We start from the raw sequence: 26,998 nt of genomic DNA, 5'->3' as shown, positions 1-26,998 counted from the left end.
TCCACTAAACCCAGTACAGCAAATTAACCAGTGAAGTATCCAAGTAGGAAAAGGCTTTCCCTTTCAGGATTTAAAATCGATTTTCGCAGAAATGGGAGAAAAATTAGTGGGCTGGCTGCCGCATGCGGAAGGTCTTTGTACGTGAGGTGGCTCCCACAGCATGTCACATCAATAGGTTCCCGTTGCATTCCTTTGTATCTATCAGATCTTTATGATCTATGGTACTAGTGACGCATCCGGACATGTGGACTATGGAATTGTAGTTGCTATAGAACACCCAAATATAGCCATCTGACTACTTCCCCGCGTCTTGCATCACCAAATTCATCCCATACGCTGCCCAATAAACTCAAAATGTCTCCTGCTGTGAAGAATAGCACAGAGCCTGATCTTAATATCAGCTTCCAGGGTAATTTGAACCCATCATATACTCTCTGAGTGCTGTCGCTAAACTATCGCAGACTATTTGGTGCTCTCGAAGCTCGTTTTCGACTGGGCGGATAGCTATGATGCCAAGGTTTGTACTTCACCTGTGATAGCGATAATTGTGTACTAATGACTCGCTTAGGACTGGGATCGTCTTCGAAGCATCATTGCTCCTACTCTGACGGTAGGGAATTTCGCGCCTCGGTGACCCATCTACCTGAAACTAATGTGAAATGCATAGGTGGATTACACTAAAATTGGACTCAAAAGATGGGATGATATGCCAGCAGATGAATATATGGCCATGGTCACCCACCCCGGCTTTTTGGGAGATGCCACCATCAAAACGCAGCACTTGCTTGGCCAGACCTGGTGGGAGAGGATCTCCGACACCGAAGTCATCGGTCATCACCAGCTGCGTGCAGCTCATCAGGTCTATACCGATGTGGATTTGCAAGAAGTGAAGCTGAGGGGCCACTCGCATGCTACCAACGAGCACTATTATCAGAAGATCGACGGTGTCTGGAAGTTCGCCGGCCTCAAGCCCAATGTCCGATGGAACGAGCTGAAGTTTGAGGAGGTGTTTAAAGGATTGGATTGATTGAATCGCAAGGCTCTCGGTTTCGAGGGAAAGGAGGAGGAAGGCTAGACAACGAGTCATGCAGAGATCAAAGGATGAAATCCATACTGGTATTCCATACGGTTAAAAATCTATTAAACACAATATTTCTTTCTATGAGCTCCAGAAGGCTTTTTGTAAAGCATCGCACATCAGTGTAATACATCTCTTGCCTTCAGAGAGGACGCCATCCATTGCGAGGAATGGATGAGGCATACCCGTCATGACCTGGAGATCTACAGGCACGCCAGCCTTCTGAAGCTTCTCAGCATATTGCTCGCCCTCACTTCGTAACACATCCAGTTCGCCAACCATTACCAGAGCTGGAGGGAGCTGGGCCCAGTTCTTTTTGTAAAACAAGGGGCTAGCCTCGGGGTTTTTCCGATCCTCTTCCTTCGGCAGGTAGTGGTTGCGATACCAGATCATTTTCGGCGCAGGCAAAGCAGGAGTGTGTTCGTATCGACGATAGGAGTCATTGTTCTCGACGGTGGCTGTGTTATCTGTGACAGGGACGGAGAGCAGTTGAGCCGAGAACTTGACAGGGGGCGAAAGGTTCAGGGCCTTGTGGGTCATAATGGCAGCGAGGTTACCACCGGCCGAGGATCCACCCGTTGCAATTTTGGACATGTCGATTGACAGCGCGGCGGGGCCATCCGCCACCAACCACAACAAAGCCTCCCAGGAGTCGTGAACTGCAGCAGGGAAAGGATCTTCAGGAGCAAGACTGATTTCGAAATCTATTAGCCATTTCTGTTCTCTTTGAGATGTGTGCTGTGTGCAAAATAGCAGATCACTGAATGACGAGCGCCAAGAAACTCACCGATAATCGACAGTCACTACCACGCAGTTGCCGCGAACGCAGAGGTTCGAGCACACCACATTTTCAGTGTCAATGTTGCCCAGAACCCAACCACCACCGTGGAAGTAAAGCATTACTGGCCATCCGCCAGCTGGTGCATCTCCCTCGGGTGTGAAGGCTCGGATGGCAATCGGGGGACCTTCGGTCTCCCGTCGCTGAATAGTGATATCCTGAGTCTTGCCAACCTCTAGCATTGGCCCAGCGCCAGGAATCAAGACCCCGCCAGTGCGAGATGCAGCTACGGGCTGCAAATGTACTTGCTGGTTATTCTTGACATATTCGTTGTAGAAGGCAGCATACTCGGGGTGCAACAGGTCCCGAACGGACTCATGAAGCGGGTAAGGAGGTTGTGTTACACCGGGAACGTTAGACATGGCGATATGCGGCAGGGGGAGGATGCGGGGTGAAAGAGACAAGAGTCACAAATGCGAATTCGTGCGAGCACTTGCTATAGTAATATACTATTCCCTCGTAAATCACGATCACGAAACCCCTCCCGCGCATGCCCCCACGTGGAAGGTGGGATGCGCCATGCGGGGGTGGCTGGATCCCCTCGATAGTTGCAAAACCTAGCATTAGCAACCTTGGAACTTCAAAGCTCCATAATGAGATATGAGGGGCATTTGCAATCTCGGTGTTCCTCCGAACGTGGGATGAACCTTTCATTTATTTACCTGGTTCGCTCTCCGGTGGTTGAATCTGGCCGAATAATCATTACTTGATATTTCTACATACAATACTAAATACTCAAGACTCACCAAAATGTCTACCAAGACCGCCGTTTTGACTGATAAGGCTCCCAAGCCCCTCCCGGGTATCTACTCCCAGGCCATTATCGCCAATGGCGTTGTATACTGCTCAGGCGCTGTCCCAATGGACCCCACTACTGGAAAGCTCATTGATGGAGATGTCAAGGCCCACACTGTGAGTTGATCTATCTCATGCACCGAGGCATAATAAGCTCTGAGGGACCTGCAACGGCTAACGCAGAAAATACCTTGCTTTAGCACCAATGCATTAAGAACCTCACACACATCCTTGAAGAGGCAGGCACCGATATTACCAAGGTAGTCAAGGTCAACGTATTCTTGTCCAATATGGACGACTTTGCCGAAATGAACTCTGTATACATGCAATATTGGGGCGATGTGAAGCCATGCCGAACGTGAGTCAGCTTTGATCGTCTATCCCTTGCGTTAATATGCGGTGTGCCAGCGAGGGAGCTGGCATATCTTCAATTATCTTCTCTCCTTGATTGGACTATGGCGACGGTACTAACAACCACTTGATTATAGATGCGTTGCGGTTAAAACACTACCACTCAACACGGATGTGGAAATTGAATGCATTGCAGTACTCTAATCAATTGAAACGACCGAACAAAAGCTAGAAAAGATAGCCAATGAAATTATTTGGAAAATATTCACTCGACCTACATACGCCTTTGGAACTCAAAATTAGCTTGACCTGACCATACAGAGGAATATCCTTGTGGTCGCCATATAACACTTAGGCAATCACGAGGTAATACATCTCAGAGATTCCGTCTTCGACCAGAGATACTCAGAGATGAATATAGAAATTTATTGTCCTGAACCAATCCCAGAATATACATAGTATAGTAGACTTATGGAATCTCTCTCGAAAGGAATGTAGTGCATAACCTAAAGAACTCCAACTCCCAATTACCTAACTTTAACTAGAGATTAGAGGCTCCGACAAACTTGGCTGTGATTTTTGTTAGCTTTTGCCTTCCACACTATCGAGATGATAGAAATACTTACAAATCTCCCATTCACCAGTCTCAAATGATTGCAGATATACGCTTACTTCGGGCGTATTGTCTTTGTAAGAGAAAGAGACTAGCGTATGGATTTTATTCAAATGTCTGTGGTTTGCCCATGGACTGCGAATAATATTAGTGAGGTTCAAACTTTAAACAGTCAAACAGCAGGGGTTGAAAGAGAGGAAAGGTTTGGAAAGGGAACACAAGTTCCGCAAATTTGACTTACTACCAGGAGCGCAGGTCATTTTCATAAGACTGCGCAATCTTATTCCATCCTTGCCGCTCAAAGAATGAGATCAAACCTTTGGTCAGCTTCGCGTCTCGTCTGCCAAACGTCTGGAAATAGATCCTAGGCTCGGGAACAGCCTCATTTGGATGAAGTGTAAAGTCAGCCATCAAGGGCAGCTGTTCATTAACAGGATCATCCATAGACAGATATCCAGCCGGGTAAGAGCAAAACTTGGATGGTAAATTGATATGATCCCATAATTTCCTCAAAGCCTCCAGTCCTTCTAGAGTAGATTGGTCGTTTCTTCGGCCTCCAAGGGTCCACAAATCTTCCAAAGTTGTGAGGGTGACCATGTGCTCCATGAGGTAAATTTTGATCCGGGACTGTGATGGCTCGACTAAGTCACAAGATAGTAGGCGAGGCATGACCGTACTGTTGGGAGCTCGAGATTTCAAATATTCTTCTAAGACCTTCAGGGGTGTCGAAATGCTAGGATATGAGCGGGCCAAGTCATGGCTTGCTTCAAATATAAGGTCGTGGATTGATTTATTCGTAGCAAGCGATTTTAACGCAGGGTACATGAAGGTCTTGACGACGAAATGATCGTCCTTAAGCTCCATGGCTAGTTTGTTCTGTGTCTTTATTTGGTCTCCAACAATGTTGCTCTCTAACAGAGAGGCCGATTCCTCGGAGTTAAGTGTGAGTGCTTCTTTGAAATGGCGGAACCATTCAAGGTTGATATCCTTTTGAACATCGCTCAAGTAGTGCAGAGCTTCCCAAATTGCATTTGTGTTAAACGGATCTGCCGATGTTCCCGTGGTTATGGAGATCGGCTCATATGTGTAGCTGACAACGTCGTTTGAGCAGTTGAGACAGAGCTCGAATGGGTTTCCATATCGCGTGAGTATGCTCATCCAGCGAGGGCGATCATTAATTGGGTATGCACCAAGCATGGGTATGATTGCGTTCTTATAAGTCTCCAGATGATGTTGCTGGCTGCTTAAATCGTAATTTGCTGATTGGAGCATGTGTGCAAACATGGGTGCGGTACTGTGCCACCAGAGCTTTTGATTTTCGTCAGAGAAGCTCCATGTGGAGCTAAGGCTCTGGTAGACCTCGACATGGGATGCGTTTGCCATCATGTTTCCTTGTTCTAAATTCGGGAGAGGGTTAGCTACAGGTTATGAGATGCTCGGTTCAAGAGCGATTGGAAAGCGAGGCGCGTGACCTGGGACTTACCACGGTATGTACTAGGCGAGGGGAAGGAAGAAGTCAAGGAAGGTGGGGGAGCAAGGGAATAATTAAGTGCCTTTTATCTGAAATATGAATCTCAAATCATTTACTCTATCTGAATACAATTCACTACTGTTCTTCCCGTCTTTCCGTCTTCGGAATCGATCCACCGTTACCAACCTATGACCCAAGACCTTTCCCATGATTTTCATCATGTGAGCAAGGCATTTGTAGTGAAATCGATAGATTAGCGCCTAGTCTTCACTTTGGAAGGATGACTGAATCAAGGTTTGCGTCGCCCTAGTGCAGCAGTACCCACCACATATGCATTGGCGCTTCCCGAGGACCTGGGTCGCGAAAATCATGGTAAACTTGACTTGAATCAAGATATGACATGGGTGATTCCACACAGAAGTTCTCTGGCATTTTCTTATTTCCATTGGTCTATTTGATCATTTGGATTTCTCATCCTCGTCGGGCTCGCCGTATTCCGAACGAGGGGCCGACGGGAGGGCCGACGCGAGTTAGCCTAGTCCCTTGCGCTCGCTGTGCCGGTATTTTTATGGGATTCAATCCCTTCCTCTTGTCTCATCGCGGGAGTGATCGATTTAGTCTTCGGACTAGGGATGTGATAATATTGCAGAAAGTTGACGCCAAAAAATGGACTAACCCCCCACTCTGCCTGAATTTGATATTATGGAGCTGAAAGTGCCAAATCGAGACTTCAAAATGGCATTCAGAATAGCAATCAGTCACATTTTGCTTTGTAAAAGAGGGGTACTTCTCCACTTTCTCAAGATCTCAGATGTGTTGTATGCTTTCTCTTTCCAATTAAGTACATGGATGAACGATGAACGACGAACCAGTGGAGGGGTGTGGAGCTGTGGGCCTGTAAATAAGTAGGTTCATTCGGCCTCGACTCGGCTCCACCATAAACCTCGGGACTACTTGAGGTTTGTACGGTTCAGTACTACGTCAAGGAAATCGTGATTCGTGATCCTGTGTATATTCACTAATATTTAATATACCAACTCTTTTCCCTTGGCGCGAAGCTGTATGCAGCTCTCCGTAATTCGTTTCGGCAAGTCGATCCCTCGTGGATGATCGCAGTTTCCTACCTTACAGAGATGGACTCGAAGCTAAAATTCAAAGACTAAATAGATGCCGCTAACTTTCTATGTAAAATTGATCAAATGATCCCCCCGAGGAAAAATGCGATCGTAACATTGAAGGAGTGTTCATAGCTAACATCTTAGGAACTGATATTTCTTTTTTAAATAATTTTTCCCGCACTTCCTTCGAGATTGTGGCTTCGTAAATACAATGGCCTGAAGCAAACTCCCTACATGCTAGCCCTGGTATTAGCGAGTATCCTAATTGGGCGTGTTGCAGTCCCTGTGAAGGGGAGATTGTGAACCCAAGAGCAGCTGGATCGGATGGGATAGCCCGGCTTGCAGATCATTGAAACATGGTATCATATTTTCACCGCCATTCGTGCGGAGTACTTCCGTGGTGACCCATTATTTGTGTAAATAGTACCCAGATCCAAGACTTACGCAAAAGAAAAGGCGATCATAGGTGATATATGCAGCTAAGAATTAGCCACTTTTCAATAGTGCATGGCGATCCGCAGATCATCGAGGCTACCAGGATTTTCCTCATGTAGGCATGAGGTATAATCGACTATTTGTCCCCATGCCCATTTCAGCGCTAATAACTCGTGATTATGATAATTACAGCGAATAATTAGGAGTGATCGTAAAAAAATTCGATCCCAATAGCCGCATAGGTCTCTGGGAGCGAAAAGTTGCTAAAGAGACAGAGCAGGAGTTTCGAATTTGTCTACAGATTTTATTACGTTATGTACTAGTTGCGATGTCCAATGAATTGATCATTAATTAAAACTCAGAATTACATGCTGTCCTTGACTTGCTTTATGTGCAGTACCCCTAAGCTCTAGTCAGATTACAAACGAGTACAGCAAATGGACGGAATGACTGGCGGTGACAGTTTGTTGCACGGGCTTCGTATGGATGCGCACATCGTACTTCCCCCTGCAGTAAGATATTTGAAACCTTGAAGATGCTCAATCTAGCCCAGAACAACTACATATTTCGAGCGAAATCTTACTAGATTGTCTTCGACTTTCATATCGCCGTCTCCAGACTTTAGACCCGTGGACCCACCTCGTCAGATCCCCAATACTTCTCATAACTCCTGACCTTTTTTACTAAAACTTACTCATCTTTAATTTTCGTTCAACCACATTCGTGAAAACTTCTACTGTTGTTTGTTTGAAAGTAACAGAAAGTAACACATGCAATTTTTTCTGTTCAGTCCCGGAATCGTGATCCGCTTCCGCGGCTCTCATAATGAAATTGATGGCGAAGAGCCTCGAATAGAATGAGATCATACAATACATTTGATTTCTTTCTTTTTTTTTTTTTTCATCGAAAACAAACTGTATTCTTGAGGCTATGCGTCATTACTGAGATTTTGAAGTCGTCTTCTAGTGCCAGTGGATCTACGACACATATCACGCCTGTTACGCTCATGCACGTGTACATGCATACTTTTCGGTCCTTCACTCCGAGTAATAACGGGCATTTCCTTACTATAAAAGAGCCGCAATAGATTTAAGTGGGGCATTCTTTAGTATAGGTGCAGCGGTCAGGTTGTCAAAGTGACTAAACTTGTTAGATTTGTTGGATATGACATCTAACACTCGAATCGGACTGGGATAAATCCTGCTGCTAGCTTCGACTTTTTTGGGTCTGTGTCCCCTCGAATACAAAATTCTCCAATAATCCCGGGGATGTACTTGTCACTAGCCTTCCTTTTATAGTCATTGTCAGACTTACTATTTGGGACTAACGTCTACAACAGTCGACACGAGACTGAGTTCCTGGTCTAGTTTTTGATAAAGGTCCAAGCTCCGTGAACACACAAAAAGATCCCACCCAACGGATAGAGCCGTCAAGGAACTGGTTTTTACTTGAAGGACAATAACTCACCAATGACATTCATGTCGGAATGACTTTGCCATAAATAACAAACCAGATACTGGGATCACTTCGCTTTTTGGGTAGCAAATCTCTTGACCGCTAGTTCTATGTATCAACTAGTTAAACTATCTCGACCATGCGGTGATTGTGTGACATTCATCAAGATACAGGCACTTGTATTCATAAACTGGCAATGCGAAACCTACGTAAGTATAGAGCTGTATCACACTTGGCCAAATATTCAGGTCAGCTGCGTTAGATTGCGCAGATTAACACTGCTTATTATTCGCTGACCGCGTGTCTTTTCTGACTGGAACCTTCCAAACTTGAAGCTCTTGATGATCATGATATTCAGCATAACGCCACAGCAGTTTCTTCGTCTTGGTTAACATAAAAGCAGTAGACTCACTTTGATTCTCTAGATCGGATAAGAAAACCGGTTTCAAATTTGAAGTACAATAACCAGTTTGGTACTTGCTTCATTGCTGTGTTCTACGACAATCAAGTTTCGACACATTCAAGTTTGCGTCTCTAGCTAAGCATATACCGCATTTCAACCGCACAAAATGACTTCAAAGCAAGTGCATATTGGTGTTCTTCTGGTCGATACTGTTCAGCTTCTCGACCTATCTGCTATTGATCTCCTATACATGACATCTCCAGCGTATCTCACAGAGCTTGGTCTTCCGAAACCTCTCATCGATCTTGGAAAACCCTGCAAGATTTCCTACATCTCCCTAGGTGGCCCAACAGCACGCCTAGATCTTACATCGCAGACATCCATTCCGATCACGCACGTCCCGACAGACCTAGAGGTGGCCCCTGGGAAACTGGACGTGATTTATGTTCCTGGACCCTCGCCTAACCGCATGCCACCAGCCAAAGAATACCTTGACTTTTTACGTCAACATAATGCAGCTAATGTGACGATATTAAGTATCTGTACTGGTGCATTGGTTATTGCCCATGCAGGTATAGCAACAGACAAAATAGTGACAGCACCCCGATTTTTAATTCCAGGATTGAAGAAAAGTTTTCCAGACGTGAAGATTTGGGACGATTCAGTCCGCGTTACGAGGGATGGCAATTTGTGGATGTGCGGTACGCATGAGTTTTTTTTAGCCCCCATTTCTTGTTGTTGCCTGATTTCTCCACCTGATACGATCTCCACCACATATGACCACATGTGCAGATTGACATTTCAATTTCATAACAATTTTGAAACGATCTAACAAATGACATTCAAACTAGGTGGAATCACAAATGGACATGATCTTGTGGTTGAATATCTTCGGGAAAATTATCCCGCCCCATTGGTCAACACTATTCTTACCGCTGCGGAGATATCACCGAGACCCTTGAAATACGCCAAGGGACCCACAGGGGACTTTATGTGGATGGTCTGGCAGGTTCTGTGCGCCCTGCCTTACTCTGCCATCCGCTTCCTAAAGGGCAAACAAAGTGACGTGTAGCCTTAAGCGAGGGCTCCGACAAGTTGTTGTGTTTGGTTGTTATTTGTGTTCTTTCCCTCTCCCCCATTAAGTTTAAGAGATTGACTCTAGAGAGCTGTAGTAAGGAGGAGGCTCCATAGAAAAAAAGAATACCAAAACACTTAGGCAAATATCTAAATACCTCCAAAGAAATTGAGATATTCAAATTCCGAACCCAATTTTTTGAGCTTCACCACTCCTAATCCCTTTGCCCCAACGAATATGAAGATCCAAAATCCTGGACGCGGCTGAGTTAAAGGGGGTTTAGCCATTACTGGCAGCTGAGGCTGTAGATCGCCATCGTGGGTATAAATGATGTAAGCCGAAGCTTGGTTCCCGAATTTGCAGGCGGCAAACTTTATAACCCCAACCTTCAATTACTCCGCCACTCATTAGGGGGTTTCACAGAATCATTACGCATAATGACTACCAGAGATCACTCAGCCATTTGAAAAAAAAAGAGAGAAAAATCGCTCAAACAATGGGCTGATCGGGGGCACCTCAAGACCCGTAATGTCTCCTCGTTCCGTTTATCCAGACGGGTATGAGCTTGTGTCGCGCTCCTCTTCCTACTCCGAAGGCACTTACAACCTAGACGACGGGGATTTTGAGGCCCAGGCGCCGCGAGTCTCTCGGCTCGGACGCCGCAGAACCACCTGGCTACAGCAGTTATTTCCTACAGTTTTCGCTGGCCCACCTCGCCGACAGCCACGCTCACGGCGCGTGGTCGCAACCCACTTGCGCCCGCCATGCTTACCGCGATTCTACCTCCGCCGCCGATTTTTTTATTACATCCACGTTTTTTGGGGCATCATTCTAGCTCTCCTAATCCTCACCGCGATATTTAATCCTTCCTATTCTCGCCCACCTCCTCATTATACCACTTTGCGATCACTGGCTCAGAGAACGAACAAGGCTGGCCGTGGGAATCCTCGAAACGAAAAGGTGTTTATCGCCGCCAGTTTATACGATCGCAGCGGCGAACTCGCGGGAGGAGGATGGGCTACACAACTTTTACAATTGATCGATATGTTAGGTGACGACAACGTCTTCGTGAGCATTTACGAAAATGACAGTGGCGCCGAAGGAGTAAGCGCTCTTCGCGGATTCGAAAAGCAGCTCACTTGTCGCAAGTCCATTATTTTCGAAGAACACTTGGATCCTCAAAGTCTATCGACAGTTATCGTTCCAGGGGGCGACAATCGGGTCAAGCGTATCGAATACTTAGCTCAGGTGCGCAACAAAGCGCTGGAACCTCTTGAAGCCGACCCCGATGTCCGCTATGACAAGCTGTTGTACTTGAACGATATTATGTTCGATCCCATCGACGCTCTCCAATTACTCTTCTCTACAAATGTTGATACAGACGGTCGTGCCAAATACCGCGCTGCGTGCGCTGTCGACTTTGACAACCCATTCAAATTCTACGATACATATGCAACTCGAGACCTTCAAGGATACAGCATGGGTCTGCCCTTCTACCCTTGGTTCACTACTGCAGGCGGTGGCGAAAGTCGCAGAGATGTTCAGGCAGGCAAGGATGCAGTCCGCGTCCGCAGCTGTTGGGGAGGTATGGTCGCATTTGATGCCAAATATTTCCAAAGTCCACTACCCGAAAGCTTCTCACCTGCTCGATTCCGGTCAGCCTCTGATTTATTCTGGGACTCGTCTGAATGTTGCCTCATTCACGCCGACATTCAAGATCATCCGATCAAAGTGGATGATATTGTTGATACAGGAATTTACATGAATCCTTTTATCCGAGTGGCGTATGACAGTCGTACATTGTTCTGGCTGGGAATCACGAAACGCTTTGAAAAACTCTATTCCACAATCCACAATATTGGCAATCATCTTGTCGGCATGCCATGGGACAATCCTCGACGTACAGAAGTCCCTGGGCAAAGCGTGCCTGAGACCGTATGGATCGCTGATGACCGTCAGAATGGCGGTGGGTCTTTCCAGGTCATCCACCGCATTGCAGGTCACGATGGATTTTGTGGTCGCCCGGGCTTACAGGTAATTGTGGAAAACCGCTTGCCTGGTCAGAAAGGCTTTGAACCCATTCCTGCGCCGCCATTGCCCTAGCTGTGGCTACACATACCGCGCTTCAAATTTGCATAGATACACTAATGACCTTTTGCATCGCATCATGTTCAATACCCTTGACTGTTCATAGAATCTGATTTATAATGCCTATCAAAAATATTGACTTAATGCTCACAAGCCATAGATTTAAACGATTAGATGTCATCTAATAATCATCTCGCCTTTCCTACATGAAGGATACATTTTTCTTCGCCTAAAAAAGAGTACATGAAACTGAAACGAAACTCCTCAGGCAAGTCAAGTCAATAAGACTTTCTGTTCACACATAGCTTGTCAACGTACCAGTCATGGTACATTGCACAGGAAATGGCCCCCAAAGATCCAGCATACGTGGAATGAATCTATTCAGGTAATTCAATATGAGCTTTCTCCACATGATCCCACAAATCCAAGCCAGACAAACATAGGTCACATTCACAGTTGGCCCATCCACATGTGTAGTTCACCAAAACATGATGCTTCGCCACATGAAGTCGAAAGCTCCAAATGTCAGAAAGGACATGGTGGCAATTCGCCCATTCGCATTGAAATTCCTGACGAGGAGAAATGACCACGTCAACACTTGTGCTTCTTGTACTCTTTATTGGTCCACGTGTGGATGTTGGTGGGATTTGAATCACCACTGGCTCGGGCATATCATCATCAACTTGCTCAATGTCTGCGTTACTTGCGTTTCTTTCAAGAGCAAGACTTGGCGGCGATTGAAATACCACTTGTGGCTCGGGTTCATAATCGAGAGCTGGAGAATGGCATATGCCCTTTGATACAGGCGTTCTTGGAGGTGTGACTGGCCGCTGAGCGCTTGGCTCAATTGACACCAGAATTTCAGGATCAATGATGTCCCATCGAATAGTTGATAAGTCAGATGAATATTTGACGGCATCAATGTTGTCGCGGAGGGGTATCAAATGGCTATTGAGCCCTGCGCAAGTTGGGTGCTTGTCTGCTGCTATCAAAATATCACGGGCAATTGTCCTTAGGTCGTAGGAATTTCTGATGGCGGCATTTTTGCGATTTAATTCTGTTACAAGATCATCTGGTAAGGGGAGATAGGTCCTGGAGGGCGAGTTTAACGCAAATCGAGATAAGTTAGATGCTGTAATCCGATCGATCCCCCGGCGAGGATTCGTGACTGCAACGTTCGAGTCAGGTCTTGCAAACTGAGGACGATCCGATGAGACTTCCTGATCCATCACTGATTGAGTGGTCGTCCCTGCATTATTCAAATGAAGCCGTTCAAACCGGGACAGATCGAATGCAGTGGCTCGATTGGTCACTGGTTTGGCAGATTTATTTGGAATGTTTGATTTCATGCCTAGGCGTGAAGACAAAAGTGCGGGGCTTCTCACCCTGGTATGCGAGCGTTTTCTTGAAGCGTAGCTCGAAGTGAGGTTTCCATGTCTGGCGAAGTGCGGTGGGTATCCTTGAGACATTATTAACGTGACGCTGTCAATCTGTGAGCTCCAGGTGTGATGCTATGACAAAAATTGGTTCTCAGAGTGAGCCGAAGTCAGGACAATTTGCCTACACACCTTGAGAGATGAAGTCTCATTTTGGTTGACAAAGTACTATGACTCGAGGTCAGATCTACCCCATGAAGTATTAGAGGTCATAAAAATCCAATCGAATACTTGACAGCTCGATAACCTTCGGCAATGTATGCGAGTCGGTGTGAGTGTAGTCCACAGGTGTATTGAAGAGGAAGGCAACCATGGAAAGTGAAGTGAGCTGGTTTTCTTATCAAGGTTCATTTCTCGGATCCCCATGTTGTCTCTTGCCTCTAAAACTTCAATGCACAGAGGAGACTGATAAGCTTCCAAGATTGTGGGTTCCAGTTGTCAACTGTATATTTTTGACTGCATCTGCTGGAAGGTGTTACGCTCATCGTTTTCGTTTTCGTTCTCGCCTCTCCTCCAGGGCTAGGACCCACAACTGCGCAGGTGACAAACTTGGGATGATCCGCTTGAGATATACTGTAGTAGGTCAATTTGCGTGGGCCCGGGGGTTCTGCCCCTGTTGTTTAATGTATTTAAACAAACCCTCCCCGCCGGATCCTCCGAACTAATATATACCGTGACATTGGGTGTCACTCCAACATTCTATACCTGGGAACATCATCCTTGTCCTGGGATTCTTCAAAGATGGCGAGAATTAAGAGCGCAAGACAACAGGGGGACCTCTATGATGCTTGGTACTCGAGATATTAATTTTTATTCCTCAAACCTTGGAATCCACCGATGTCTCATCTCATCATGAATATCGAGCTCCGGGAAAGGGAAAAGAGAAATAAATCCGACGTGCCGAGTGGTATGACACGTGACTAGCCTTGCCTTATTTCGAGCATCGCATCCATGGATTATGGTCCCAATTGCCATCCGGCCTCACCATGCCTCCTCGTCGGACACATACCAAAAGCCGGAATGGATGCGACCAATGTAAAAGGCGTCGCGTGAAGGTTAGTGGGCGTATCCCTCGCTACTCGCAATCGGCAATCCTAACGGCCGCAGTGCGATGAATCGGGTCCCCCTTGCTCAAATTGCATTTCCCGTGAACTTGAATGTTCCTTTGTGAAAGCTCCACCAAGAGATCCACCAGGCCATGGCCGGCCGACTGTGACATTGCCGGTACCGCCGAGAGAAAGGGGCCCTGCCACTCCGCGATCTCTAGCTCCAGGCAGCCCGGCAACCGGCCCCGCCGCCATATCGGGAGTGCGGGATGTGGAATTGATGCATCGATTCGCGACAAGCACGTGCCGAAGTGTCAGTACCAGCGAACCTGAAATGGATGTATGGCAGATTCAGGTCCCGCAACTTGCCCTACAGTTTGATTTTCTCATGAACGGTATCCTAGCGCTGGCATCATTGCATATTGCCGCGACACTAGATCCGCCAGCGTCTTTCGTGTATATGGATACGGCTCTACAGCATCATAACCTCACGTTTGCCCCATTCCGAGCATCTATCGATAATCTGACTGAACAGAATTGTGATGCTGTGCTGGCGCAATCTATTATCACAACCGTGTTCGGTATTGCTTTGCCGCGGGTAACAGCTGTGCGTGGGGAGAACTCGAATATGACCGAAAACATCGTCGTTATTTTTGAGCTTCTACAGGGAGTTAAGAACATCATTAGTGTTGGCCAGTCCTGGATCAAACTCAAAATGTATCCGAGCGAAAAGGACCTCAGAAGCGACGGCCTAAGTATAGATGATGAAACCCAAGTGGCCTTGGATCGACTGGCCACACTGAATGATGAGACACTAGCCAGCATTGATACAGAGCAACATCGTATCAACCAAGATGTGATTTCCCATCTTCTCCACTGCTTCACAATGTACACCCATTCTGGAAGTCCCGGCAGCGTTCTCGCCTGGGTGGCTGCGATGGACAAAGAGTTCGTGGACAATGTCCGGCGTCGTCAGCCCTTAGCTCTCCTGATTCTCATGCACTTTGGTGTACTCCTTGGGGAGTTAAATGGCCAGTGGTGGTGGGCTGAGGGCTCGGGTCGAGCCTTGGTTTCTGAACTCCTGCACAACCTGCAGCCAGCTAATCCTCGTTGGGCAGATTCATTGGCTTGGCCTCGGCGCAAGATGGGCCTGTGACATCTCACAAATATTATAATAAAGCAAAGCATACTTCATACAAGCCTCAATCTGATAACAAGGCTTTCACATCACTTCTCAGAAACCAGAGAGAGATCTATACAACCAACTCCCTGTGATATACAACAGACCTAGCATCCTGATGACCTACTATATAGCCTATCCTGTATATTGGTTGCTCAGCTGTTGATAATTCGTGCAGGGGAGACATACAAATACGTCATTTTAAGCAGAGAAATTCTGACAAGTTGACACTTCACGATTGAATGAACCCCTCAGTTCTCCAGGGCGTCAGGGTACATCATTGGTAACGAATACTTGTCAACACGAATTCAAATACCATCGAGCGATGTCATATGAACACGATCATTGAGCAAGATGGCCGTGGTATCAATTCATATGCCCGTGATTCTCCTTTTAATGCTTCTAGCTTGATGCGCTTTGGATCCAGCTGATCATATACGAGAATAATATAAAAGATTGAACATACTGATATAACATATCTTGTGAAAAGGCAATAGCAAAGACCCTTATATAATTAGTCTGTTGTTTTTTACGGAATTTATATGTGTAACCTTCAAGTTGGAAATGTCTCAATGAAACGTTGCTGACCCGATCTAAGGTGTTAATTTTTCATGCATATATATGAATATTCCCAGATAGGTATATGTAAGCAATCATACCTCTGAGATTCGTAACCGACCGTTTATACCAATTTAAAATCGCTATTGGATTTTCCGATTGAATCTCTGGCTTGAGTGCCTACTTTAGATAGTAGCTAAATGATTCTGGGTTCTTGTACAAATACTTCGCATTTTGTGATTTATTTGAACTTTTGAATATTCATCCGGAAGCGCTCTATATATTCCTGAAACTTGGTGGCCATTTGATATAATCTGAAATCATATGGCCCAATCATGCAGCATTGATAGCAAAGAGAGCTTTATCAACTTTGTTGGAGATGAATTGGTCCATACAATTGTTCTGGAGCCGGGTACGGATTAACCCGATCACCGGTTTATCCAAGAATCACCGCCAAGATATACTCTCGACTCTATCTACATTTGTATATTCCCGTACAAATAATCTGCATTCGCAGATAATTCCGGCGTCGTGCGCCAGCTCCTGCCCCATGGCCAATGTGGTTGGAATTGCATGGCAGAGCCCATGCTCGGGGTTCCGGTCCTCGGGTGCGCTGCCAACAGTGATTTCCCGCGCTTGGAGTCGCGACCTTCGCCCACAATCATACGATTCGCTCAGCAAAGTAAAGCCCCTACGCTTGTCTAGCTCTTTCGGCACCCTCTCACGGCCCAGTCGCCTACCGCTGCTCTCCTCCCTACAACGCTCCGCACCTACCCCCTTCCAGACAAGATCAAAACGAACTACCGCTGCCCGCAAGCAGCCCCGAAAGACAAACGGCAATCTACCCGGCGCAAAGACCCTGTCCGATGCCGAAATCAAAGATATTTTCGCCACATCAATTCCCACCGGATTAGCCAATCGCACTCTGGCAGTCTTGCATGCTCGGAGGCTGGAGGGTACACTTGATTTAGATCTCCCGGTCGAGATCACTCGCTCCGTTACTCAGTCCCAACTCGACGCCGCATTGCAATGGCTTCGCGTGAAATACCCCGTTGATGAGGATGCTGCGATCATGGCTCGTATTGACCGGGAAGAGCAAGAGGCGGAACAGAAGCTTGTGCGGCGTGCTGAGCAATTGGGTCTTTATAAGCCACAGAGCGGATCGTACGAGGCCGAGCTTGGCGAAAACAATTCCGTCTACGGCAAGAGTGTTCTTAAAGAAGCACGCGAGAAGAATGAAAAGCGACTTTTGAAGGAACAAGAGCTCAAGCGACAAGCGTGGTTAGATGGTGAACATGAGGAACGCGAAAGACTGCAACGCCAGTTCGAAGGAAATACAGAGTTGCAGCAATACCAAGAGTCGGCTTTAACGGAGGGTATGTACTTCTCATGATTGGGTTCTGGGAGTTATGCTCATTTATCTTCACAGCGCGTCCGCGGGCGGACCCTAATGAACGGCCGCTTCTCGCTTGGGTTCAGAAACATCATATTGCTGCCACCCAGAATTCGCCTGAGGATGCTAATATAACTACGGTATTTTTAACATCCACAAATCCTAACCGTACTCAATTTTCAAAACTAATTGTCCTCTCGAATCCAGACCCAGCGCTTGTTACCCTCCATACTGCTCACTCTCGGTGTCTTTGGTCTCTGTTACGTATTTGCGCAGAACTACGAGGCCCCTTCCAGACAGGACCGTCTTTGGCCCACTGTTCCCCCCGCAGCAGCGACAGTTGGAGCTATTATTGGCGCTAATGTGGCAGTCACTATTATGTGGAAGTATATTCCACCCTCGTGGCGCCTTCTCAACCGATTCTTTGTCATCGTTCCATTCTACCCTAGCGCACTTAGCATCATTGGCAGCACCTTCAGCCATCAAACATGGAGACATCTCGCTACAAACATGATGGTGCTGGGCCTAATGGGAACTCGGGGTAAGGAGCATCAACTCTTTCGTGTTGAAATCAACTAGCTGACAAAATCATAGTGCACGATGAGCTTGGTCGCGGAAATTTCCTTGCTATCTATTTCGCATCTGGAGCAGCCGGATCCCTGCTATCCCTGTCCCGCAGCGTTTTAATAGGAGCCCTTGGGACAACCTCTCTCGGTGCCAGTGCCGCCACCAGTGGCATTGTTGCTGCATGGTGCATGTATCACTTTGAGTATGTTTCATGTTTCCACCTTATCACCTTTGTTCTTAATTTCTCGCTGACATTTTTCACCAGTGATAAAATTACTATGTGGATCCTTCCTCATGAGCTACGCAACATCATTTGGACTCAGGGCTGGGTATTTCTGGCCTGCTTGATTGGCACCGAAGTGTTGAGTATGGTTACTCCTGCTCGATTCCTGCAAGTTTTCCCCTTGTCCCGACTCATGAAGATGGATCACGCGGCCCATCTCGGTGGGTACTTTGCTGGTGCTGGATGTGGTTATTTCCTAGCCCAAAAAAGGATCGCCCGCGATCGAGAGAGAAAAAGTCGAGAGTCGAAGTGGTTTTAGGGTCTTGTGCGGTGAGCAAACCTGAAGAAAGCCTTTGTATCTTGTATATTTGTACCAAAAACCAGTTATTGTACCTATCTATTACAATTCCTCCGATAAGGGAGAAAGCGAACAATCTCAGAACTGTCTTCAATCAACGAATGGATGGTCATCTACCGGTAATTACCAACTTGAAGAAGGATGGCCCAGTTTTGAGATATAACGAACTTGCTAACAAGTTGTACTATACTCGCCAATTTGAACTTGACTATGTACAGCCTTTCTACATTGGGTAGTCTTTGGCTATGTATAAGGAGGCTTCAAGGTAATAACGATACCAAAAAATAATTTATCTTCAATTTCAAGCATTTTAATTTCGTGGCTCGCGACGATGCCCATGTTGTCAGTCATTCGTGTTGTGCCTAGGCATAGGGAGCCGCGGCGGAGTGGGACTCGGCAGTTCAGCTGAGTCGCAATGCCACTCGGTGCTGAAGGAGCCTCGGTTCAATGAACAACCAATACTCCCCGCGGGGAACAACCTTGGAAAATCACATACTATAGATATTTCTTTTACATTCATCCTTTCACTTCCACCATATCTACCATGTCATCCTCTCCATTTCGCATAGTCGAGCATGTAGTGCCTTGCCAGCACGTCCGCGAATATCCCGGGGCTATAGCGGACGATCGGGTCCAATCCTTAAACCTAGCGGTAAAGCAGTATATTCCGCTTGATAATCCACAACCACAGCCAGGAGATGTAACTATCCTTGCAGCTCATGCCAATGGTTTTCCCAAGGTAAGATTCAAGTCTAAGCCTTAGCTCTTAGCATACTGCCGACCGTTATACACGGCTCCGAGTCGGCGCCTGAACGTCATGCTAGATTGATTTCAATTCTCTGACGGATTGCTATGCATCATATTAACATGGACTATAGGAATTATATGAACCACTTTGGGAAGAAATCCATGCGCGTGCTAAGGATGCTGGGTTCCGTATACGCAGCATTTGGATGGCCGACGTAGCCCATCAAGGAGAAAGCGGCGTGATCAACGAAAGCGCGCTTGGAAACGATCGTATGGAATGCTCCCCCAATCAGACGTGATAGTGATACTAAAACCATTATAGCGAGCTGGTTTGATCACCCCCGTGATCTGCTTCATTTAGTCAATGTCAAAGCTGCTGAAATGCCACGGCCCATCATCGGCATTGGGCACAGTTTTGGCGGCGCGCATCTGTAAGTACAGCATTTCTGTGACCAGTCGTTGGTCAATTACTTACATCTAGCTCTATAGTACACAACTAAGCTTGATACACCCCCGTCTGTTACACACACTGGTTCTCCTGGATCCTGTAGTGCAACCCCATTCCACACAGCTTGATGGCTTCAGTCGCGAGGAGAACAAGCGTGTCATCGCAAAAACCACTCAGCTTTCTACTTATCGCAAGGAAATATGGCCCTCGCGTAAAGAAGCCGCGGAAGGATTCAACCGCAGCCCTTTCTATCAAGCCTGGGATCCCCGTGTACTTGATAGATGGGTAAAATACGGTCTACGCGACCTCCCCACTGCCACCCACCCTCTGGATAGCAAAGCCAAAATCGACCCAAACAACCCACCAGTAACTCTGCGCACTACCCTGCATCAAGAAGTATTCACTTTTTCTCGACCAAATTACAATCATGTTCCGGGCAGTGACAAGCCCGTCAACCGCGTGACACATCCAGACCTCGACGCAAACCATCCTGACTCTCACCCTTTCTACAGACCGGAGCCTGCGCGGATTTTTGCGCAGCTACCGTATTTAAGACCGAGCGTACTTTATATATTTGCTGGAAAATCGGATATGTGCTTGCCTCATATGCGCGCCGAAAAGCTTTCTAATACAGGCGTTGGGCTCGGTGGGAGTGGTGGTGCCGCAGCAGGTCGTGTGCAAGAAGTCTTCCTTGAGAACTTCGGCCACTTGCTTGCCCAGGAGGCTGTGAATGAGTGCGCCGATGCGGCTGTTTGTTGGGTTGGACCAGAGCTGCGGCGATGGCGCGATGAAGAGGAGAGTTTCAGAGCGGCTTGGAGTAAGAAAAATGCCATCCAGAAGAAGACTATCGATTCAGATTGGGTCGATCATGTCCCTGCGCCGCTACGCAGAGCTAAAAAAGCCGGAGGCGATGCGAAGAGGGACGGATCGCCGGCGAAACTCTGAATATGTATAACTTGAAACGGCCCTGCTCTAGATAAATCTACACATTTCATCTTTCGGGTCTGTATTAGAGCTTCAAGTTTCGTAATTATCTATTTCGAACAAGACAGCATTGATTCGTTATTTGAGATGTATATAGATCTATTGTTCTGACTCTGTAGAGCCGGGACGAATTGACTTGGCGACTTCATCCATGACCTTGGACCAAGTGCTTGACCACACGGAGAACTTATCTCCCGTCGTTCCATCTGACTTGGCATCGTTGGAGTCTAGAGGGAGTTTGGCTGACTCGACCGCCTGAGAAGCTTTCTTTTGAGTCTTCAATAAGAATTTCACAGATAAGTCAATGTCGTCTTCATATAATGCCCCGGCAGCCTCATCTACCTGATCAGGAATGCTTTTCAAGTGCAAAAGCAGCTTTTCCAAACGGGCGACATCACCCGAGGCAGTGAAGGCCTCATCCTGGATAGTCTTAAATCGATTCTTGATAATAGCGGGGTAGACCTGGAGGATGGGCTTCAGGAATCGAAGAGATGATTTTTTGTGTTCTGCTAGAGCCTCAGTGTCTTTGTCGGAATCTTTATCCGATTCCGCGCCGTCACTCTTTTCGCCCGCATCATCCCCTAGGATATCATCAAAGAAGTCGTCGTCGTCCTCCTCCGGGTCCCAGTTTTCAAGTTCGTCCACAGCGTCTTGTACCAAATCCCTCCACTGCTCGACACGATGAGTGATGAATCCCACAACTCCATTGGTCGCAATGTGAGTAAGGGCATCGCATGCATCCCATACACGACCGGTTGCACTTGTGATAGAATCCTTTTCAGTTTTCGGTAGCTCAGCCTCCTTTTTACCGGGGTTCTGTTTCTTGGTCTGATCTTTGTTTTCGGAGATCGCCTTGACGCATTTGACCAAGGTAGCAAATTCGGTTAAAATTCCTTTGCTCAGCACCAAAACCTCAGTGTGAAATGCGGTCGTGTATTCGGCGGGGTTCACGAGAAGGGTCGCCGTCAACAGCGAGGGGAGCACGGAGTCATTGCAGGCACGCAGCACATTGACGATAGCGGAATGGGTAAACGGAGTGCTGATAGCGAGAAGGGACAGTTTGGTAACTTGGGCCTTCAAGGCGCTCGAAGAAGCTGTAAGGAGGGGCAGGGCTTTTCCATCTTTGGAAGGCGGCTGGGTCGACTGTGCCAATGAAGGAGGCGAAAGGGTTTCTTGGAACTGATTAATGAGTGTGAGAGTCGTTGTAAGCACTGTCGTCAGTTGCTGCGACATGATGCCGGTTAAATGAGCAGAATCTCTGAAAATTCGAGAGATCCTCAGCTTAAGTGGGAGTAGATCACAACTAAAATTCTGCCCGTCAAAAATAATAATACGGCTTATTCAGCGATCTGCCCCGCCTTAGGACCAATCATGGATGACGTCGATATCAGCCCACCGCCCAGGCAGATCCCGCCATTTGTCTCGATCCTCTTTGGCTGTTCCTATCAGCAAGTGCCAAAATAGATATTCAACATTGAATACGTCCATATGGCTGACTCCATCAATCCTCCCCTATCCTATGAGGCTTCGGCCACTGCGACTCATCAACATGAGGCCTCTTCTTTACCTACGGAGGTGATCTCTTGTCTGAAGAACTCCCGCTTCGTATGTGACCTCGAATTACGCTCCTCTTCACTTTCCCCTTCTATTGTCCATTATGCAAGAAGCAAGAACAATATCTTACGGTATCAATTAGCTCCATCTCGCAACATGCGATAATCTGACCCCGCATATATCTCTCATGTCATATACCTATCTCCCCTCGACTCCATTCGATGCCTACCCAACGATCATCATGACCACCAACCCCGCGTCCAGAAAAACCAACCATCTTCTTAACAACCCGCGCGTTTCTTTGCTAGTCCATGATTGGGTGTCCCATCGCCCACCAACTCGCACCCTGAATCCGCATGGCGAGCGTGAGGGTTCTCCCCCACCCGCCGCGACCCGGTCGTCACTGGCGAGCTTGCTCCTCAATCTCAACACCAGTGCTCTCTCCAGCATCTCCACTACCATCACTGGCGAAGCCCGTTTTCTGGAGCTTGGATCTGACGAGGAGTCCTGGTGCAAGGAGCGTCATCTAGAAAACAACACATTTGAAGAAGAAGAGATCAATCTCTTTGGTCAGCAGCAACAAGAGCAACGGGACGTGAACGCCCGCCGTCCTAGTATGTCAATTGATAGTGATGTACGGGTGGTGACTGTAAGAGTCCGCGAGGGTCGTATTGCGGATTGGAAGGGTGGTGTACGAGACTGGATTCTGCTTCCTCCAGCTGATGCGCACGAAGGGCTCGTCAATGGCGTTTCTTCATAGCTGATATAAGTCGTCTCTCATGTCCTTTCGCAATTTAAAGCTTCGTAGCAATCTCTGCGAACCGGCATTTTTAATGCAATATATCATCACAGTTTGGAAAGATGGAGTGTGAAGATGACAAAAATAGTTCAATGCTATGTTCAAGATCAATTAAGGTTATAGATAGCCAGCCACCTTGGATAGGTCATAGCTACGAACTGTTAGGCCGCGGTCCGCGTGGTGGGGCTAAGCGCGCTCACCAAATTGGTACCTTTACCGTATCACCCAGGTAGAGCTTTTGATATGATCTAAATCTTGAAAAAAAGGAAAAGATTCTCTAAAATTCCAGAGAACAGGGTAAAGTATTTATAAAAAAAATTCCCACGGAATAGGTTCTTCACGAAACAGTGGCTTCAAGGACTATGTAATAGTAGCGGGGCGTCGATGTGGAATGGGGCAATCTGTAACCACTAAGTTTATGGTAATTCCCATTTGTTGAAATCAAATTAACCCAGTTGGTTTCATTTTCCTGTTTCATTTGTACACTAGACCACTGCATGGAGTACTTAGCTCGTATCAGAATGCAATTAAACTCCAACTCTGGAAGATACGTAGAAGCTGATAAGAGCGGGACCGCGGGGAAAGACCGCGATAAGCATGCTACAGGTCATAAAACCGGGCCTGCCCCTCTTGCCACTCACGAAACTCCGTCAACTAACATCTCCGTTTCCCTTCTTCATAACACTAATTGAACTGCAATACTATCAACATGTCCAATCAAGTCCGCACCGTCAACCCTGCCACCCATGAGGTGATCTTTGAACACGCAGGCACCTCCCTCGCCGAAGCATCCAAGATTGCGGCCGCCTCGAAGGAAGCATTCAAATCCTACCGAACCCTCTCCCTTGATAACAAGAAACAAATCGTTCGCCGCGCATTAGAAATCATTTCGTCTCGAATCGATGTGCTGGCCAGGGAAGTTACTACGCAAATGGGAAGACCTATCCGATACTGCGCAGGTGAAATCAAGACCGCGATCCTTCGTTCTGAGCACATGATCGATATTGCGGAGGGATGCCTTGAGGATCTTCCCGGAAAGCCAGAGGCAAACTTCAAGCGCTCAGTCAAGAAGGTGCCAGTCGGTCCGATCTTGATTGCCGGGGCTTGGAACGTAAGAATTTGTCACCAGACAAGCGAAGAACTTGTCAAGGCTAACTTGCTCATAGTACCCATACCTTACTACAGTTAACGCCTTGATTCCCGCACTTCTGGCCGGAAACAGCGTTATTCTCCGCCCATCTCCACAAGTTCCCTTGTTTGGTAACAGACTGCTTGAGATCTTCACTGAGGCTGGCTTGCCTGCCAACGTGCTCCAGGTTGTTCACATTGGTAGTTTGGATGTTCTTGACCAAGTCGCTCAGCTTCCTGAGATTCAGTCCATTTCATTCACTGGATCTACCATTGGTGGAATTAGATTACGCCAGGCTACTGCTGGCCAGGTCAAGCCTGTTCATCTGGAGCTTGGTGGCAAGGACCCTGCTTATGTTCGCCCCGATGTTGACGTGAAAGATGTTGCGGAGAATCTTGTTGATGGTGCAGTATTCAACTCTGGACAGAGCTGCTGCTCTGTTGAACGTGTTTATGTCCACGAAAAGGTTTACGATGATTTTGTGCAAGCCGTGCAAGAAGAACTCAAGTCGTACGTTTTGAGTCTCCTTACTCCTTCTCTAGCCCCACACCGAAGATTACTGACCATTTCTCTACAGTTATAAGCTGGGCGATCCACTCAATGAGACCTCAACTACTGGTCCTGTAATATCCGCCCCGGCTAAGGAGAAGATTCAATCTCACATAGACGATGCCTTGGCTAAGGGTGCCGTCAACGCGACCCCAGAAAATGCCACATTCTCTCTGGCCCAAACAGCAGGAAAGGGCAACTGGCTGGCTCCAGTTGTTCTGACTAATGTTAACCACTCCATGGTGACCATGAAAGAAGAAACCTTCGGACCTGTGATGCCAATCATGAAGGTATCTAGCGATGAGGAGGCCGTGTCATTGATGAACGACAGTGACTATGGCTTGACTGCTAGCGTGTGGACAAAGGATATCGCCGCTGGTGAAAAGTTGATTGACGATATCGAGGCCGGCACTGTTTTCATCAACCGTTGTGACTACCCTGCTCCAGTAAGTTTCTCTCCTACCTTCTACTGTACGCCCTCCATAACTAACACCGTCGAAAGGATCTTGCCTGGACAGGATGGAAGACTTCTGGTCTTGGATGCACTCTTGGACCTCGAGCATTCGATGGTTTCACAAAGCTCAAGAGCTACCACATTAAGGGTGTTTCCGCTTAGAACTAAATATGCATACCTTGATGCTTTTAAATGGATGCGTCAATTGTACATCATTCTGCACGGCGAAATATAAATTAAATTCCTTCAAGTTGTCTGTATCCCAGATCGTATTATGAAGTCTCATGAATTTGTATTTTCCTTTAAGCAATGTGCCAGCATGACAAGTATGTAACTTCATGGGATTCTTCGACATCTTCGAGGGCATAGGCCTGCGTGGAGCCCCCACATCGCGGTCCGGGACCGCGCCAATGTGCACTTCAGCCCTGAACATTTGGTTATCAGATATAGTTCTTGGTGCTGACACATATTAAGACCGATGAGAATCGTAGTATATAACTATTTAAAGGCCTTTTTTGAAAGGATTTTACATATCTTCACATTGGAAGGCAATCGTGAAGGTTCATTTTACTAGTAGGGCCGAGGATTTGGTTTTTACTGCACATGAGTACTAACCATTTACTTATCAACGGATTTAGGGCATGGCAGAAAGCTTGTTTATGAAGCTGGCAATTGTACTAGCACGGCTGTCAAGGCAATAGAATCATTCAAATATCTGGCTAAGATTAAATAGCAAATGAAAACGAAAAGTATTGCAAAAAAGTCCACCATACCTTCTCCTCTCGGGCCTTGTTTGGACCGATAACCCCCCGTAACTCCGTGGACACACCCGGAGATAAGAGACGGCCCTACAACATCGTGGGTCTCAAATAGGAGGTATGAGCCAATCCGAGCATGTGCATTGGAATGAATACTCTCAATTGATAAAAGAATAATATATATTGGAATAAGAAAGCGATACTAAAATTTCAGGGGAGTCATAAAAGCGGCTTTCTTTCCAGGTCAACATATAATATCATTCTTCTTCACTTCAGTCGAGCACATCAGATATCAGAAACCAGATCCAAACCACCTACCATTGGGAACCAGGCCAAGATCACACCTGTAGTGTCCAAAAAACACAACTTGAAATCCTTTCTTATCAAGTGACAGTTAAATCCTCAAAATGTCTATTCCAGCACTTCCAGTTTCCCTCTCTCCTCCCCTCAGCGGCCGCGATGCAGTCGCCGATGCCCTCTACCGCTGCGTCATTGGTCTTGACACAGCCGATGAGGCTCTCTTTAAATCAGCTTTCACCATCGATGCTGTCTTTGATATCAATGGTACCATTATGAATGGTCTCGAGGCTATCATGAGCGAATGCTACGTCAATATCGCCAAGATGGACACCAACCACTTCCTCAGCAACATTCGTATCAACATTATGGATGGAGACTCGAAAGCTCAAGTGACATGCTCTGCCCTTGCCCAACATTATCGTGGGGGAGAGGGTATGAAGCCAGGCTCTGAGCCACTACTTGCGGGCTCATTGTATTGGGTGGAGCTCGTTAATGATTCTGCAGATGGCCTGTGGAAGGTTAAACACTGGACTCTGAAGTCGAGTTGGGGACAGGGTGACTGGACCGTTTTTGGAAATTAGATCCACCGCCATATGGTAGTTTAGAGAAGAATTGGAGAAGAGCTTTTACTAATCACATATTTATTACATATGAAGATTCCACACGGTAACTTAACTTGAAGGCAATGACCATTTTTGAATTGAACTTTCCTTTTTCACTTAGAGACTTTGGAGCAGAGCTAGTAAAAGCATATAGTACTTGCAAGGTCACGGTGTTGTCCCCATATTAAATATA

The 26,998-nt window shown here is 46.8% G+C and overlaps 14 protein-coding genes across 14 annotated transcripts; 10 read left to right on the top strand and 4 right to left on the bottom strand.

Moving 5' to 3' along the window:
• Positions 1–354: 354 nt before the first annotated feature.
• On the top strand, positions 355–1,027 carry arp1 (scytalone dehydratase arp1; the record flags this gene model as incomplete). The annotated part of the gene is made up of 4 exons (XM_056922233.1): positions 355–409; positions 462–517; positions 569–610; positions 668–1,027. 4 exons carry the CDS (start codon positions 355–357, stop codon positions 1,025–1,027), a joined length of 513 nt encoding a protein of 170 aa, XP_056780270.1.
• A 132-nt stretch (positions 1,028–1,159) lies between these two features.
• Positions 1,160–2,278, bottom strand: N7478_006018 (alpha/beta hydrolase; the record flags this gene model as incomplete). The annotated part of the gene is made up of 2 exons (XM_056922232.1): positions 1,160–1,769; positions 1,866–2,278. 2 exons carry the CDS (start codon positions 2,276–2,278, stop codon positions 1,160–1,162), a joined length of 1,023 nt encoding a protein of 340 aa, XP_056780269.1.
• Positions 2,279–2,666: 388 nt separating this feature from the next.
• On the top strand, positions 2,667–3,266 carry N7478_006017 (putative L-PSP endoribonuclease family protein Brt1; the record flags this gene model as incomplete). Its single annotated transcript, XM_056922231.1, has 3 exons — positions 2,667–2,828; positions 2,912–3,069; positions 3,200–3,266. The coding sequence occupies 3 exons, from the start codon at positions 2,667–2,669 to the stop codon at positions 3,264–3,266; spliced, it is 387 nt and encodes a 128-aa protein (XP_056780268.1).
• A 337-nt stretch (positions 3,267–3,603) lies between these two features.
• On the bottom strand, positions 3,604–5,058 carry dmaW (tryptophan dimethylallyltransferase fgaPT2; the record flags this gene model as incomplete). Its single annotated transcript, XM_056922230.1, has 3 exons — positions 3,604–3,632; positions 3,689–3,810; positions 3,917–5,058. The coding sequence occupies 3 exons, from the start codon at positions 5,056–5,058 to the stop codon at positions 3,604–3,606; spliced, it is 1,293 nt and encodes a 430-aa protein (XP_056780267.1).
• A 3,665-nt stretch (positions 5,059–8,723) lies between these two features.
• On the top strand, positions 8,724–9,629 carry N7478_006015 (uncharacterized protein; the record flags this gene model as incomplete). The annotated part of the gene is made up of 2 exons (XM_056922229.1): positions 8,724–9,258; positions 9,409–9,629. The coding sequence occupies 2 exons, from the start codon at positions 8,724–8,726 to the stop codon at positions 9,627–9,629; spliced, it is 756 nt and encodes a 251-aa protein (XP_056780266.1).
• A 531-nt stretch (positions 9,630–10,160) lies between these two features.
• On the top strand, positions 10,161–11,735 carry N7478_006014 (glycosyltransferase family 69 protein; the record flags this gene model as incomplete). Its single annotated transcript, XM_056922228.1, has 1 exon — positions 10,161–11,735. The coding sequence occupies one exon, from the start codon at positions 10,161–10,163 to the stop codon at positions 11,733–11,735; it is 1,575 nt and encodes a 524-aa protein (XP_056780265.1).
• A 362-nt stretch (positions 11,736–12,097) lies between these two features.
• N7478_006013 (uncharacterized protein) lies at positions 12,098–13,189 on the bottom strand (the record flags this gene model as incomplete). The annotated part of the gene is made up of 1 exon (XM_056922227.1): positions 12,098–13,189. The coding sequence occupies one exon, from the start codon at positions 13,187–13,189 to the stop codon at positions 12,098–12,100; it is 1,092 nt and encodes a 363-aa protein (XP_056780264.1).
• Positions 13,190–14,536: 1,347 nt separating this feature from the next.
• On the top strand, positions 14,537–15,358 carry N7478_006012 (uncharacterized protein; the record flags this gene model as incomplete). The annotated part of the gene is made up of 1 exon (XM_056922226.1): positions 14,537–15,358. The coding sequence occupies one exon, from the start codon at positions 14,537–14,539 to the stop codon at positions 15,356–15,358; it is 822 nt and encodes a 273-aa protein (XP_056780263.1).
• Positions 15,359–16,490: 1,132 nt separating this feature from the next.
• Positions 16,491–18,442, top strand: N7478_006011 (rhomboid protease PCP1; the record flags this gene model as incomplete). The annotated part of the gene is made up of 5 exons (XM_056922225.1): positions 16,491–17,316; positions 17,370–17,473; positions 17,541–17,874; positions 17,928–18,102; positions 18,166–18,442. 5 exons carry the CDS (start codon positions 16,491–16,493, stop codon positions 18,440–18,442), a joined length of 1,716 nt encoding a protein of 571 aa, XP_056780262.1.
• A 583-nt stretch (positions 18,443–19,025) lies between these two features.
• N7478_006010 (putative toxin biosynthesis protein) lies at positions 19,026–20,621 on the top strand (the record flags this gene model as incomplete). The annotated part of the gene is made up of 4 exons (XM_056922224.1): positions 19,026–19,220; positions 19,360–19,498; positions 19,551–19,659; positions 19,718–20,621. 4 exons carry the CDS (start codon positions 19,026–19,028, stop codon positions 20,619–20,621), a joined length of 1,347 nt encoding a protein of 448 aa, XP_056780261.1.
• A 138-nt stretch (positions 20,622–20,759) lies between these two features.
• Positions 20,760–21,893, bottom strand: N7478_006009 (uncharacterized protein; the record flags this gene model as incomplete). Its single annotated transcript, XM_056922223.1, has 1 exon — positions 20,760–21,893. The coding sequence occupies one exon, from the start codon at positions 21,891–21,893 to the stop codon at positions 20,760–20,762; it is 1,134 nt and encodes a 377-aa protein (XP_056780260.1).
• Positions 21,894–22,148: 255 nt separating this feature from the next.
• On the top strand, positions 22,149–22,974 carry N7478_006008 (pyridoxamine 5'-phosphate oxidase family protein; the record flags this gene model as incomplete). Its single annotated transcript, XM_056922222.1, has 2 exons — positions 22,149–22,265; positions 22,357–22,974. 2 exons carry the CDS (start codon positions 22,149–22,151, stop codon positions 22,972–22,974), a joined length of 735 nt encoding a protein of 244 aa, XP_056780259.1.
• A 748-nt stretch (positions 22,975–23,722) lies between these two features.
• Positions 23,723–25,307, top strand: N7478_006007 (aldehyde dehydrogenase family protein; the record flags this gene model as incomplete). The annotated part of the gene is made up of 4 exons (XM_056922221.1): positions 23,723–24,124; positions 24,180–24,652; positions 24,720–25,137; positions 25,194–25,307. The coding sequence occupies 4 exons, from the start codon at positions 23,723–23,725 to the stop codon at positions 25,305–25,307; spliced, it is 1,407 nt and encodes a 468-aa protein (XP_056780258.1).
• A 1,003-nt stretch (positions 25,308–26,310) lies between these two features.
• Positions 26,311–26,784, top strand: N7478_006006 (nuclear transport factor 2 family protein; the record flags this gene model as incomplete). The annotated part of the gene is made up of 1 exon (XM_056922220.1): positions 26,311–26,784. One exon carries the CDS (start codon positions 26,311–26,313, stop codon positions 26,782–26,784), a length of 474 nt encoding a protein of 157 aa, XP_056780257.1.
• Between the last annotated feature and the right edge of the window lie 214 nt (positions 26,785–26,998).

The sequence above is a fragment of the Penicillium angulare genome (assembly GCF_028827245.1).
Source record: "Penicillium angulare strain IBT 27051 chromosome Unknown utg000004l_segment0_segment0, whole genome shotgun sequence".
Taxonomy (NCBI): domain Eukaryota; kingdom Fungi; phylum Ascomycota; class Eurotiomycetes; order Eurotiales; family Aspergillaceae; genus Penicillium; species Penicillium angulare.
Note: the sequence above shows the minus strand (reverse complement) of the source record. Positions and strands in the feature narration are given on the sequence as shown.